Source organism: Brienomyrus brachyistius, unplaced genomic scaffold (genome assembly GCF_023856365.1).
Source record: "Brienomyrus brachyistius isolate T26 unplaced genomic scaffold, BBRACH_0.4 scaffold47, whole genome shotgun sequence".
In the NCBI taxonomy this organism is placed as follows: Eukaryota; Metazoa; Chordata; class Actinopteri; order Osteoglossiformes; family Mormyridae; genus Brienomyrus; species Brienomyrus brachyistius.
Window position 1 is genome coordinate 1,893,939 of NW_026042322.1, and position 15,899 is coordinate 1,909,837.

The 15,899-nt window shown below is 47.9% G+C and overlaps 1 protein-coding gene across 1 annotated transcript in view; it reads right to left on the reverse strand.

The window, feature by feature from the left end:
* lrba (LPS responsive beige-like anchor protein) overlaps window positions 1–15,899 on the reverse strand; it is a 153,132-nt gene that overhangs the window by 110,357 nt on the left and 26,876 nt on the right. The window contains 14 exon segments of the mRNA XM_048999706.1: window positions 372–478; window positions 1,429–1,609; window positions 1,711–1,864; window positions 2,201–2,382; window positions 2,511–3,530; window positions 8,502–8,694; window positions 8,783–8,906; window positions 10,480–10,561; window positions 10,761–10,869; window positions 11,984–12,076; window positions 12,728–12,825; window positions 14,198–14,260; window positions 15,001–15,080; window positions 15,664–15,828. Of these exon segments, the coding sequence (XP_048855663.1) occupies window positions 372–478; window positions 1,429–1,609; window positions 1,711–1,864; window positions 2,201–2,382; window positions 2,511–3,530; window positions 8,502–8,694; window positions 8,783–8,906; window positions 10,480–10,561; window positions 10,761–10,869; window positions 11,984–12,076; window positions 12,728–12,825; window positions 14,198–14,260; window positions 15,001–15,080; window positions 15,664–15,828 (2,651 nt within the window).

The following is a 15,899-nucleotide window of genomic DNA, read 5'->3' on the forward strand; positions in this document are numbered from 1 at the left end:
TACAGGAATTGGGGCGGCAATGTCGGCATGCCCCCGGTGTTTCTTCACCAGGAGATCGACTCCCCAGAATATGCAAGGAGTGGCACGATAGGGTCGATTTAAGGGCTGTCAATTTAAGATGCCGAGGACCATTTACAGGAGCGGCCTCGTAGCCCAACCAATGAGAGAGCATCCCAGGCCCATCCTCAGCTCTAAACGAATCACCTTCAGGCTATGAAAGCCGCTCCCTGTCTGCCATTATCCCCCATTTTTAATATGTTAACTTCAGGATGATATTTAACCATCATTCAGAACAGTCAGAAGATGCCGCTGCTCACAAGCCCCCTCCCGGCAGGCGAGCAGATGACCCAGCAGCCCGGCAGAGGACTTACCTGTGCCCCAGCGAGAGCTTGGATGACCTTCTGCACGCGGGCAGCCTCGGCGCCCGCCGGGAACTGCTGCTGGCACTCCAGGCAGTTTCGGACAGCCATGGCGCATACTTGCAGACAAACAGAGGCACAGACAGATAAGGGGCTGGCAGGACAGGGTGGCCTCCTGCCTGTGTTTAAAGGCCGCGCACTGACACGACCACACAGCAAATGTGTATCCTTGGCGCCGCCCGATAATAATCGATCAACCTGAGGCGGCGCAGGTGCCAGTGCACCCCCCCCCCCCCCAGCACAAACGGCTCCATATAACACGGATTATTTTCTGTTTGATAACTTGGGGTAGTTTTCTTCGACAGTCAGGCGACACTTATGCTTCTTTATCTGATATATTGTAAGCCATGTTTGAGTGGGGGGGGGGGGGTGTGTGTGCGTGTCGGGGGGGGGGGGGGGGGGGGTGACAGACGCGGGCCCCTGAAACGTTTAGATTACGAGATTTATCCCAGCTTTTTCCATTAGGATGTCCATTCATGTTGCCATTTATTAAGAGAAGAATGAGAAACCTACTTACTGCCCAGAAATCAGGTTACAGTACAGCAGCGACGGTGCGTGAGGGGGGAGCGGGGGGCTCTTACCTCATTAAATATTAATTTCATAATAAAACCGGCTTTCTAAAAGCAGAGCACCATAAAGGGCTGGATCAACATACCGATGCGGTGCTGTCCTTTTAGAATGCGTGCTAACTCTCGCAATGTCCTTCATAGGGAACGTTTAAGGACTAACAGCAAAGATATCCCAGTATGCACCAGTACCACTGGGCAATGGCTACAGCCGACACTCTGGAGATTAACACCCGAGTGTGGCGAGCGGCGTACGTGTTTAAGGGCAGTGCTGCTATGCTGTTACATCAGCTTCCACATAACAGCCTGCCCCCTGGGCTACAATCAGCCCCCATTACAGTGAAATGGCAGCCATCTTATATCATCATTGTGGGAAGGGTTATAACAACACAGTAACCGAAAATGGGGGCTCTGGGGCATGACCGGGGGGAGGGGGTGCTCACCCAGTCGGAGGCACTGCCTGAGAACACCTCCCGAGGACATGTTCTTCTCCGCCTCGATCTCGGTGAAGTTCAGAGAGCTGGCGAAAATAAGCACGTCCACCAGGCCGATGAGCCTCTGCAGGAAGGTGAGAGCGGCCTCCACAGACAGGCCCTGCGAAGGCTCGATGTTTTCCAGCTCGTGCTGCGGGGCAGGAGGGTGGAGCTCAGACCGGGAGGGGGCAAACGGGACAGTGGAGCCCCGCTAGGGGGGTGGGAGGTAGGGCAACAGCGGCGAGTACCCACGGAGGAGGAGGTGGCTGCGGAGAGCAGCGGCAGGATGCCCCCGCAGGCCATGATGAGGTTGTCCACCACCTGCGACACCAGGTGCACCGTGTTGTGCACGAACACCACGTTCTCGCTGCTGTTGACGAAGTCCATCACCGTCTTGGTGGAGTGACTGCACAGATGGAAGGTAGTGTGAAGCCAGCCTTTGACGGATTTGCCCGCGGCTTCCCTCATCGATGACATTTTTAAAAAGTGCTTTCCCAGGCTTTCAGCTAACAAAATAATAATAATAATAATAAAAATAATAATACTGATAAAACGACGCCTAGGTTTCTCAAAGTGTTCACAGTCATGCCATGACAGACAGCCCGCTTTAACGCCTGTCAGGGTTACAAAATGATAGGCAGCAGGCCCCGGCGGCCACGTCACATGACAGCGCAGTGAAACGCTTGAGTGTACAGGAGTGGGATGCCCCACTAGGGGGTTTTTAGGAGCTGGCGCCGCTCACCTGCGCCACATCTGCACGTCGGTCTCGATGGAGAAGAGCAGGTCCGTCAGCAGCCGCTGGTGCATGTGCGACCACTTGAACTCCGGGATGCGGAACATGGCGGAACGTCCGGAGGAGCTGGCCGGATCTCCTCTGCCTTGTCCCGCTGAGGCATGAGCCGAAGCCACTCCTTGGCTTGACTCCTGAAGACCACAAAAAAAAAGGACCTTTCATGATAAAACACTAGGCATCAGCCCATTAGCTACCATTAGCAAAGGAGTTGGATGAGGAGCAAGCTAGAGGAGTAAATGAGGAGCAGGGAGAGCCATACCGCGGACGGCTGCTCCTTCAGCTCCAGTCTTTCTGTGTCGGACGCCACGCTGGACACATCCAGTCTGGCAATCTTAATCTCCTTCAATTTAGTGCCGGTACTGCCGCGAGGCTCCGCCCCTTTGTCGCTGGGGGTCTCTGCTTTGCCAGGAGACTGTTCAGGCCCCTTGTCCCCAGAAGCCCCTCGGTCACCAAGCTCCTCAGTGGTAGCCTTCTCTGCTGCTGTCTTGCTCGCCTGCATGTCCCCCTCGACTGGCTGCTCTAGGGCGGCCGCCTTTCCTGCTTCCTTTAATCGTTCCGTCTCCGCCGTGGTTGCCGCAAGAGATTCAGAGGGATCTGCCGCAGCGCCATCACTTAATTCGACGTCTCTCAAGGTAGACACCACTGGTTCGCTTTCACTGGAAGGGGGTTTCTCCACCATGGCCTCCTTCAGAGCAGCTTCCAAAGCGGCGTCGTCTCCGTATGTCTTCCTTTCTTCAGCGTCATCCTGGTCTAGGGCCTCCTCCTCCGCCCCATCTTTGGCTTCCTCGATGGCATCCACTGCATCCGTCCTTGAAGCCACCTCAGCTTCTGCCTCACCTGGAACATCATCCACATCAGCCGACGTTTTGGTTGGGGAGCTGGGCTCCACAGCTTCAGCCTTGACCCCATCTTCCTGCATACTCCCGGAAGCCTCCCCTGCTTGGCCTTTCTCCTCCGATGGGGCCTGGGTCTCCTCACCATCCAGAGTAGGAGCTGCTCCTCCAGCAGCCCCAGCCAGGATATCGGATACTGCAGCCGGCCCCAAAGACGCCTCCCCTTCCTCCTTGTCCTCTACCCGGAGCTCGATGACTGTGGAAGGGGCATTCTCCTCGATACTGGGCAGGCTGTTGTAGTCCCCATTGGCCTGGCCAAGGGCCTCCGCGTCCCGGCTGACCCCTGACACCGTCCTGATGGGAGCAGAGCCGCTCTGGTCCGACCCCAGTCTTTGGTACTCCTTAAACATCCGAGACAGGCTCTCTTTGTGCAGCTCAAAGGAAACCTGGGGAGAGATCCGAACAGCTGAATATTAAACAATTGAGGCTTTATCATTACTGTTAAGCAATCGTAATCTTTAAATAAGAGGCTTAAAGCGCACCATCAAATATCAGTATTACTACAACTAAATTCCTGTCAAACACCTGAGTACTACTCGGTCATGTAGTACATTTCCCAACAAATCAGTCACGAGCTTAAAAACATAAAAAAAAAAAAAAAAAAGCAGGAGTTCAATTTCATCTTTTCAGCAAGGTTTTACATCTTCCAATACATCAGCGTGATGCTTATATACGGTGGATTTACGCTCTGAATAAGCAACATAGCATTTACGATCAAACTCAGCTAGATGTATCAAAGCGATGCAAATGTTTTAACAAGCCATTGGTAACCAGACGCGCCATCTCCATGTTGACGATGCCACGTAAGAAAACTTGTCAAACCGAACAAAAGATTTTAATGGAACCGAACAAAACCGACACATTTGTGATGAGAGATTAGGAGGTAGCGGGCGTTCGCTGGCCCCACAGAGCACTCAGACCAATACCCATCGGGACGGATGGGGCCCGAACCCCTCGTTAATAATGCTACATTAATCAAATCGGCCCCACGGACAGGAAGTCGACCCCGGGGCTCAGGAATTCATGGAGGCAAAGTTCCTAGTTTTAGCTACAGGCATTTAGCGTTTGTGGGAGAAAACTTGATTATTTGCAATTAATTAGGAGTTATTGTTCTAAATTAGCTGCCTACAAGGGTGGTCATTAATCTTGCAGGTTGTTTGATTGTTAATCTATAGCCGTTTTCTCAGCCCAGAGTGCTTCCTAATACACCAGAGGGTAAAAGGATTTTTTCCCCCCTCCATCTAAGTAGAATTCACAGCCCCCGCCACGTACCCACTCTCATCCATTTCCACTTAATTTGACGTTCAGCATTAAACAAGTGGAAGAATGTATTCCACATGTCCAAGCCCCGAGATGAACGTCACTGCTCCACACTAGCATGGCTTCACCACAACTCCATCACCTGTTACACCCACATAAATATCACCTATGGGGACAAACTGACCTGAAATAGCAAGAGCACCATCGACAGTGGCAGCAACAGAAGCTCAGACAGGGGTATCCAGGCTGCCCCCGGTCCGGCCAAATCTAGAATCCATCTCAACACCTTGGAAGGATGTGATGGGGAGGAGAGAAGCGGTACGGCCTGGGAGACAGCCTACGTTAATGTTTAGAGATGCTATGGTTTTGGTTGACAGTTTACCATGATGGTAATTGGGTGATTTGGAGCCCAAAACGCAGTGCTGCAAAACAGCCATAAAGAACGTTTCACGTCTTACGTGATCATAAAGCTCAAGTCTTTAGGCTAACTAAAGAGAGTCAAGAACATTACACTCCAAGCTCGGTCTATTGCATGTATACGTAGCCTGCCTTTACACTGCGCATTTGCTGACAAAGACTGGCGAGTGCACGTTTCTGCCAAGATGCAGATCAGGTCCTACAGATGCAGCTAGTGCAGTGAGGTGGTACATCAGAGAGAAACTGTATAATGAGGGGGAATTAAGAAGCCATGCGTTGTGCAACTGGCTAAGCAAAAACTAATCTAAACCTAAATCTGCACCTAAAATTTGTGCCGTTTGCAGGGTGTGCAATTGTACACAACTTTTTTGTTTCATTTCTTCACGGCTCTTTTATTTTAATCTGCCTGTTTGACTCAAGACTCAAGGCCAGAGAGGAGGAAAGAAAAAAAAAAAAAAACACAAGGATGATGTATGGCTATATGGCTTCCAGAAAGCGACACATTAAGAACATATGGCCAGGAATGTCCAGAAGGAGCGCCGCTCAATGATTGGAGCAGGAGGCTGAAGTGGGAGGAGCCAGAGCGGGGGAGGGGGGGAGCACTCCGGTTCTGCTCCAGCACACGCCTGAGTAGACAGCCCCTCCGCCGAACGCGGACCTACAGTTTCCCGTCTGATTAGAGCTTGGTCTCATTAGAAAGTGATCCATCTCCCCGATTAAACCCACACAGGCCCTAACTAGACGGTATGATCACTGCTTTATACTCACACACAGCACTTGGAAACACACAGTCATGCTTCACATTGCGAGGTCAATAGATTCTCCAAGTATATGCACCAAAAAAAGAATGGAATTATACTGGCTACAACTGTCACAATAAGGACCTGCTGACCGAATAATGAGGCCAGAAGGAAAGCGAAGCATTTGGAGTCTGAGCTGTGAATATCCCTGACTGTTCTGCCGTTCTCTACCGATGACTCCTTTTTACAAAACCAGCACAGCGGGCCCGAGTTACGCTGGCTGGCGGTCACCGGTGGAGCAGAAGCTCTGGATGAATCGAGAGCCGCCGAGAGGGCCGTTTAGCTGCAGGGAGGAAGGCGAGAGGCTGTCGTGTCAGCAGGTCACAAGCAGAAACATCTGTGCACACACAGGGCACGGCATGGGCCCTGGCTCAGAGAGGGGACCCAACAGCCAAGCCCACCAATCCCCACAGCGACTCCAACCTTTATTCTTCAGCCTGCTCCTCCTCCACTAGCCCCCCCTCCCTCTCTCCGAGACCTCCTCAATCGGCTCTCTCTCCGTCACACCACCCAGAACTGACTACTCCGCCAGTTCTCGCAGAACTCAAGGCCGCTCTCGCAGCACCTTCCCTTACGCCATTCGGAACCCAAATATCAACCCGCTTCTTCTCTCACCAGTCATTCTATACACCGGCATTTTTCAGAATATACACCTTCACGAAGCTCCCTTAGGCCAAGTAAATGTTCATCACAACCTAAAAAAAAAGCCTAAATATTAATATAATGCTGTTGAACGTTACAGTTATGTAAAAATAAATAAACACAATGCATAGATGTGTTTTTAGGCACTTCAAAACACAGATATAAAAGTGGAAAGTGGTTGATCTTATTTATAGTAAATATTTTAGCTCGATGACAAAATCAATTACTGACATTCTTGCGGATATTAAACAGGGTCTAATACGATTGTTCCAAAACAAAAAAAAAATGCTTCCTAAATGGAGAACCAGTTAGAGTGGGGAGGGGGGCTTAGATGGCAACTGAAAAGCCCAGATTACTCTGTAAGCCATGAGGTGTGTCAGACAACCAGGCTTGTCTCTCCCTCCGTCGTAGCACTACAGCGCCTCCTACCACTGACCGTACAATGCATCGTAAGTGGGGCCGTCGCAGTCTGTATGCACCCCCCCCCCCTCCCCGGTATGGGGCGGTGCCTATTCTGAGGGTGACTGGTGGAAAATTTTAAACGCCATTCTTTGGTTTAAAACGGTTAAAGTGTAATTACCGTAAGTATATACTAGCAGGATTAACCTTTGACTTGTTCGAAATTCAAAGAACAGACATTAACCGACTATAGAGTCCACAGAATCTACAACGTCAGAAGAAAAACATCATCGAAGGCTAATGGCTAAAACAATTTTACAGCTGCTATGAAGTACACACACACACTATATATATACACATATAAAATATTTATTTATTTAAATCACCAGCAAATTAGAAAAAGATGCACAGGTCTGCATGACTACACTCTTTCCTGTGCATATGCACAGGTCCTGCTACAAGGACCAGACAAATGCCCTTTTCTGAATTTTTCTGTGGTATGTACAGGAACACTCAAGTGCAGGCACACGCGCTCTCTCACACACGCGCGCACACACACACACACACACACACACACACACGTACACACACACACCCCGCCCCACTGCTAGGGGAGGCAAGTCCAACAGTGACAAACAGCTCCACTGCTACAAAGGTGGCAGGAAATCTATCAAACCAGACAATAAAATTGCAATTGAGTTTCCTTAGGTTTTTTTTTTTTCGCTTTTATAGCAGATGCATGTGTCTTGATAGGAGCACCAGAGCACCTATCGAATTCGCAGCCGGGGCCCCTCGTCTCAGGGCGATGCTTTTTACGTCGGCGTTGGACCGGCGTAAACAACAAAAGCAGAAACGGCATTAATCTTGGCCAATTACCGGGAAGAAGCAATTACAGCTTGTCTCAACCTGAAAGGGCTGATCAATGTTTCAGGGTTTTCGCTTCTTTTGGTTTTTTTAAACATACTTACAGGCAAAAAGCCATCACTGTAATGCAAACTCGAATGACATAAATTGGGGGAAACACAACAAAGCATTCCTAAAACCTTATTTAGACTCAATATCTAAAAGATATCATTCAAAAAAATACGCTTTTGACAAAAAAAATATTTTGTTTAAGGAGGACTGGACACGTGATGCCATTTTTGAATTGCATGTTATCCATTCATTTAAAAACATGTCAGGTATGTCAAAGTAAAACTAACGTTATTTTGTACCGTCAACAAAATGTAGCATAAAATTTAGCACAAAGCTAATAAGTGCAGAAATTAATATTGATATAACTGAAACATACTTTACTATCATAGGAGGTTGTGCCTGTACCCTAACAAAACAAAATTCCCACAACAAATCAACTTGCTTCCTTGCAAATTCCTCATCTTTGGCCAACATTGCTGGTAACTTCAGAGCCATACACAGAATAGGTTTAAAAACACCATTACTGACAGCTCACGATTTTTAAATAATCTCATATCGTCCCAGGGTCCTGAGTGCCTGGCGCGTCCATGTGAATGTGGAATTCGTCCCAGAAATCTCAGAAAGCAGAGCAGTCCTGCCCCCTGCTGGTGAAGCATCACCGCTACATCAAACGCAGACGCACCAAACCAACGTGGCGACACTGCAACCTCCAGACCACAATATGACACGGCGAGGAAATAACTTCATGCTCAATATGAATGCAGAACTCTGAACTCGTATTAAATGAGCAGTATTACTAAGCTTATTTTTACTGCTAAGCTGGGGAAGCGAACTCGGCACTCCAGGAAGGAGCACACGCCAATGACGCTGAGAGTGCGAAACAGCCGGAGATGTTTGGACTGTATGGGGGCGGGGGGGCCTGACCTTGGAGTGGGTGATGGAGAGGGTGTCCACCCACACGCGCCACCCTCCCCACTCGTACTTGATGGCGTGGTAGAGCAGGATGCGGAAGATGGCGTAGACCATCTCTGAGATCTTCTGCTCGTCGCTGCTCTTGGGCTGGATGTAGCAGAGGGAGAGCATCCACTCCTGCCACACGGAGCACTGCAGCAGACTCCTGTGTGTCACATGCACGGCGTCAGTGAGGGAGCACTGGCTTTTGCGACGGCGGGCGGCGTGGGGTCCACAGGGACGGCACTTCTCACCTCCTGTTCTCCCGGCTATTGTTGAACAGCTTGATCATGTCGGACAGGAAGATCCTGCGCACCTCTAAGCTTTCGGGGGAGGATGGCGAGTTCCTCAGGAGGGCAGCGATCACCTTCAGGATCTCTGTCACAAAGGTCACAGCCGCCGTTACCCAGCTGTCCCCAAGCCTGTTTGACCAACTGCACTGCTACTGTTTATAATTATTTATTGCCACTGTATTAATGTCAAAATGTCTTTCTACGGCCGAAAACTGTGCATTCAGCTACTGTAAACCTGCAATTTCCTTCAGAATTAATAAAGAATCCATCCATCACCCCCCATGAAAAGAAATTCTGCCCTCTGATCACTGTCAGCTAATACTGCTAAATGAGGGCGACACACACCTGCACTGCTCTGAAATTATACCATAAATCTATTAATGGGTTCGGGCCGAAAACTGAAACGGAGCTGTAAGTAATTCTACCATGTGAAATTGTTTCATTACCGATATTAATAACAGAAAGATGGCAGCATTTTTGCAAATGGAAAAAAGCAGATGGCCAAATGAAAAACTAAACCCACAACAAAGGGGAATGGGGGAGCATTGTAACCTCCTCCCCAGATGCACAGCTTTAACAACATCTTGAAATACACACCAATGTCATCCTAAACGACACCTCGACAGGAAATGACAGCGATGAAAGAAGTGAAAAGAAGCAGAGGGAGATCTTTATCCCGAGCAGCGGCAGCGGGTATGGTTTCAGTCCGCTGGCTGTCGGCACGCGCGGGGGAGACTGCGTCGGGGGCCAGCGTCTGACTCTCCTGGAAACTAGGGCTGGAGAGACGCGTTGGGGCCATGCAGAACCGGGGTCCACCGAGCCCCACCAGCACAAACCTCTGCGTGCGACACAGGCCTCTGCTGGGGTTTTTGAGACTAATTTGGGGGGAAACGGCACTTCCGTAGCTTGACTTAATTCAGTCTGACGTTACTAAAGACTGCAATCAGTGGTTTCGCTACGAATCAAATCATGAGTCAAGGAAGTAAATGAGAAACAATACGGGGCTCTTTCTCCTGCCTGGCAGGGGTTCAAAGTCCATCCGCACCCACTCCCCATCCCAGATCATCATCTGATCCAAGCCCCTAAACGATGCCCGGGCAAACGCATCATTAAAGCCATAAGTGTGCCGTGGAACTTCATCTGCGGAGTGAAGGCTCTTCCTGATTTGTCTAGACTCCTGAAATGCTTTTGGCAGCAAAAAGCTTTGACTTTCGGACTGAGTCAGTGGCAAGGTGAAGATCATCAGCAGGAAGCTCACTGCTCCTCAAACAAAAAAAAAAACAACAAAAACCACAAGAAATCATGGAGGAGCTATTTGGTGGGATATTGGACAATTCAAGTGAAATTCAAGTTGTGACATGAAAAGCGAAACAGAGAAGTACGGAGGTAAGGAGCTCTGAAATGCTGTTATTATGCAGAAGAACACGACACAGGTGTAATTTAAAACCACAACCGCTCACTCTCCGTTTTCCCCAAAATCCAGCTGACCTCCGATATTCCATCTCACCGTGTGTCTCTTCCCTGTTGGCTATGACGCTGATCTAATTTAACTGCTAAACACTGCTTTAGTCTCTCATTACTCTCCCACTCTTGGCGATGTAATGCATGCCCCTGAAGGGCGCCCCCTGCAGGCGGGGCTGCACAGGAGCGTCACTCACGAGGGTTGAGGATCTTCACAGTGGAGTCAGGGTCTGGGTGCTGCTTGTGCATCACCTGGGTGCAGATTTGCTCGGTGAGGATCTGTGGAAACCAAAAGCCAGTGAGGCAGATACATACATGGAGAAACACATGCAAATCCTCAAATACTGACTTCTGCACAGTTTAGAATACCATACCACTGTTTACCATTAGTAATATACTAATACCACTGCAAATATCCACGACAGTAAAAAATACCATGTAAATGACAAACGGCAGTGAGGCAGTGGGAATGTCGAACCTCGAAAAGGACGTTGTACGTGGTGATGGAGAACTGGCCGGCGTGAAGGAGCAAGCGCTCAGCCAGTAGTGAGAAGAGGCCGTGACTCAGCATGACCTCCGCCTTCCTCCTGCAGAGACAGGCCGTCTTTACACCATACACCATATAGTCGGTAATACTGCCACACCACAGCCATACTGCCATTATCACCGTCACACCAATCACCATACTCCTCAACCATTCCAATATTGTTACAGCCACACCGCTCATTATATTCCACAGCCACAGTCATCCTTGTTATCACACCATTCACTATACGCTACAGCAATACTGTCGTTAATACCGTCACACCATTCATAACTGAACAGCTATTCCGTCATTATAACTGTCACACTAGTAACCATACTGTGTAATTCACCCTACTCTCATTATCACTGACACAACATTTTTCATACTCCAGTCATTCTGCCATTGTTACTATCATACCATACTCCACAACCATTCTGTCATTACTAATTCAGCATTGACCTTACTATAACTAGAATGGTTCTCGATTCACCTTACTCTACAAACATACTGCTATTAATACTAACTACACCATTTACCTTACTTCACAGCCCTAAAACTCATTCATTTTCTACTTTCCATTATTTCTTTGTATATAACAATATATTTAATAAAAATCTAAAGAATCAGCGCTTTCAAAAATTAAAATGCCAGCGATTATACAAAATGCAACCGTCTCTTAAGAGTATTTTCAACACACTCCCTTTTAATTGCTCGCTGATCCAATTATGGCCTCTGGTAGTTCATTTGTTATTAAAATTGCTCCCCAGGACACAGACAAACTACCGTTCTAAGAAGCTCAACCATTACGGTGTCTAAAAGTGGCTTAAAAATCAATTGAGGCTCACGTTTCTCCTGCCTGGAGAGCAGCAGACCTTGAGACCCAGCTTTCACTTTCTACATCGGCCGCATTGGAAAACACAGAGGCGTGAGCTCAGACGGGAGTCTCAACGGAATCGGACCTATAACCCCGTACACGCATAAACGTGTCACATGACCCAAAGGTGATGGAGGGGGCTTCCTGTCTGAAGCTCAAAGGGACATCTCCCAGCCAGCATGGCAGAGAGTGGGAGCAATTGGGGCTTTTAATCGTTATAGCGTGCAGCGGAAACCAAAGCAGGCACATTCGTTCCACATTCACAACATAGAGAGATGCATTTTACACGCTGCAAACTTACTTCGGAGGCAGATACTTCAGAAAGTAGCCCATGACTTTGAGGGCCTGCACACGAATCCCTTCACTTTTAGATGCCAGCAGCTTATAGATCACGCTGGAAAGCAGAGGAAAAAGCAAACCAAAAAAAAAAAGATTTAAACTTAATTAGCATTTAAATTTTTTTAAAAATGTGGTATTAGGTCGTTAATCACACTGTTACGAAGAAAATCATCCACTTTAAGAATAAAAAGATTTATTAGTAATTACACATTCAGTGACTGCCGCAATTCATCTTGAAGAGCAAAGCCAAGAAGTATCAAATTGCATTATTAGGGTTATCAAAGCAGCATACTGCGAAACGTCTTAAGCACTTTAATAGAGACACTGAAATTAATAACGATGGGGAGGTCATTACATCACCATATTTCTTTGAACGTTGGCATATCATTAACAACCAGCTCACATGCAACAAGCGTGACAAAATGGACTTAGGTCTGCATGCTTTCTTTGAGATCAGCAGCCAATCTTAGGCTTGCATTAATACAGCAGGAACAAAGCCATGCTGGACTATCCCTACATTACCGTAAATTTCTCTCAAATAGGCCAGAATACAAATTCAATAATGGCAACAAATAAATCTCATGGCGACGCTAATCTCAGCTTCAGGGTTTGTGGGGAAAGTTCTGATCGGCTCAGTGGGACCCATCTCTGATTCGCTTGCACTCCCGAAGGCGGAGCCCTGGTAATGCGGGCCAAAGACACGCACCGTACGCCGTTGCGCTGGTCGAAAGCCAGCACCATGGAGGGAGGATGCTCTGACATCAGGGCCACCAGGAGCTGCAGCACGTCCATCAGGTTGTCGTCCTACAAGTGGAACCCCATCCCTCTCCATTAAACACAGGTTCTTAGCTAAGGCAAACTCTGTTAGCAAAGCTTTTAAAAAGCTGGTGAACGCACCGGTCTGGGACAGAATAAACATACCTGATGTACGAGCACATCTCAACCCTCACACAGTAATAATCATGACCTGCTTCAGGCTGTCTTTAAACTTTAATGTGAACATTTACCAAGAACATTATCATTTTGGATTTTTAAAGAATATAACATGTCGCAGTTCACAGATGCACTCGGAAGGCAAAACACTAGCGTCTTGCTCTCCTGTTTGTTTGCGGTTTTTTAAAATTTATGCTGTGAATGTTGAGGCAAATCCTATTACCTGGAACAGAGATTATACTGTACGTTAGATGGTAGATGTCGCATGTCTGTGCTCTGTGACACACACACACACACACACACACCCAGTAAAATTCCTAATACACTTGACAAACTTGAAACAAAGTGTCCGAGTCGACTATCCTGCATGGAATTTTATTTTATTTTTTTTTAAGTCCAGTATGATATCTAAGGTTCTCTATTATAGTATGGCAGTTCCCAACGTTTTGAAGTCCCAGGACTGGTTTACGTTACACAAAACTTTCACGGACTGGTCTCACAGTCGGGGGGGGGGGGGGGGGGGATTATCAACAGATCAATAGGCAGATCAATCAGTTTCATAAGTTCAACTGTTTCCATCTTTTTTTGATGCAAAGGGGTTATTAAAAAAAAAAAACTGAAAATATACTGTATATTTCTTAAATTAACCAACCCCTGACAAACCCACAGTCTTCTGCGGCCCGGTGGAAGGTGGACCGGGACCGGGGGTTGGGAGTCCCTAGCCTAGCACACACCATTAAGACAACCACGCATAAACAGAATGGTTCATCATGACTATCAGACTGCAGGAAGATTACTTGCATGCCTCTGATTGTTCCCCTATCAATTGCTGGGTTATGCTGCCATCTAGTGGTACTAATAAGATTACAAACCGTAACCTGTCTATAAGTATAAGAAGGGCACAGCCTCTCCTCGTTTAGTGAACCGGGTCCAGCCCAACAACCAGGTCGTTAAGCAAAAGTCACAGTAGACATGGCTGTGTTTCAAGCTGCTAATATCACCGCTTGCTAGCATCTCATTCAGAGACGTTTCTTATACAGCTACACTAGTGTTTCTCTCACTCCACAGTGTGCCGTATTTGCCAATGGTCGCTAACCGAGGTCATCGCTAAATGAGGAGAGACTGTAGTTCATGCAAGTGTTAGTTTTTTTTTATCACAGTGATTTAACAGAGAGAAGAGCACATTTTAAAGATCGATGTAAGGTTTTCGATGGTTGCCTGTTTTGGGCAGGCCTTTAGTTACCTCGTGAATGGTCAGGAGATAGTTGAGAATGCTCTGCAGCTCATCCTCCTTCACCCCATAATCCTGGAATAAAACAATAACGTACCATAAATGCACCCGCTTAAAACATTCAGCCATTTTTTCTGATGCCACATCTCTGATAGACAGATTACCCTGCTAAGGACAAAATAGGTTTCCGAACCACCCAATATCAGAAGATGATTTTAAGCATTAAAAAAGACACCTTGACATAATTTACCTAGCTGCAAGACATACTGGAGGCGAGCAGTGTCTCCCTCAATAGCCAATCAACAACCTGCAGACTGTAGGAGGAGCTTAGGCTGCAGCCAATCAGTTCGCCCCATACTTGCCAAGGCACCCAATACATTCCCAGCACTGATTATAAGCAGATTATCAGCAAATGACCCAAGAACTTCAACAGTGCATATATAGCAGGCAAGCAATTTAAGGAGCCATTCAAGAAAGGCACAGAGAAATTAGGGCATTTATTGAATAATCTCCCCCAGCCGTAGACAGGCGATCCAACTGAGACCCATGGCTGATTAAGTAATGAAATGCAGAACATCCCGTTACGACTCTGGTTATTAGAGTTCCCCGCCGTCCATCACTGGCAGCTACACGGTCTCACTTCCTGTCTCATTCAGTGCGCTTAAAAAAAAAAAAAAAAAACAGCGTGCCCACCCACAGGCATTTGAAGGCTCTCAGCCAATTAACAGCCTTCTCTGGGGATTTCTCGCAGCTGCTGATTGGCTGGGAGGCGGGATTGAGGAAGGTCACATTACCTGGGGCCGACGCTCACTGACCTTCATTATCAGTTGCTTCACAAACAGCAGCAGGAAGGCTCTCAGAGAAAGGAGCTCCTTCTGATTCGGCCTGGGTCCATCTACACGCACAGGGGATGAGTCACACAACTGGCAAACGTTCAAAAGCAACAAACGCACATTACTCTAGATCATAGCCACCCAATCCAGTCTTCTGCTATCCACAAACGGTCAAGGTTTTTGCTCCCTCCCAGCTCTCTACTAGAAGCTGAGAGGGAGCAAAAACATGCACAGACTAGCGGGGAGCTTCGATTGAGCAAAAACATGAATCAGCTCTGGGCCCCTGAGGACCGCACTGGGAAACACTGCTCTAGATAGTACGCCTACGCAGATAGAAGAGGGCGCTTATCTGAGCCAAGGCTACAGTACGAAAGAGCGAAACCGGAAAAGAGAAATTCTCAAGCCACCACGCTGATGTTATCACTCCGATGAAAAACTGAATGAAAAACGGTGAAATAGAATCAGGTGAAATGACAGAGATAAGCACAGTGTTAGATAAGGAATGACATTCTTATATTTAACCATTATTATACTGAGTAAGCTTCACTGAGACTGGCATCTATCCAAGCGAGGGGTGACGAGATGAAGAACCCAGTTTCCTGGAGACAAAGGTCATCACGCATGGAGCCCCACCCGCAGTCTCACCTAGGCCCTTGGGCACCACACCACTGCGGTCCTGTGGATTCACCACCCAGTAGTAATACTTGAGCGTGTGCATGATCTGCAGTACCGTGCCCACCCTGCGGACGGCGTTGTAGATGGTCACGGTACTGATGAACTCCGTGGACAGGTAGGTGTAGAGCGTCAGCTGTACCTGCGCAGGCGGAGTTGGGGGGGGGACAGATGAGGTCAGAGGTCGGGGAGGGATTGCTGCAAGAATA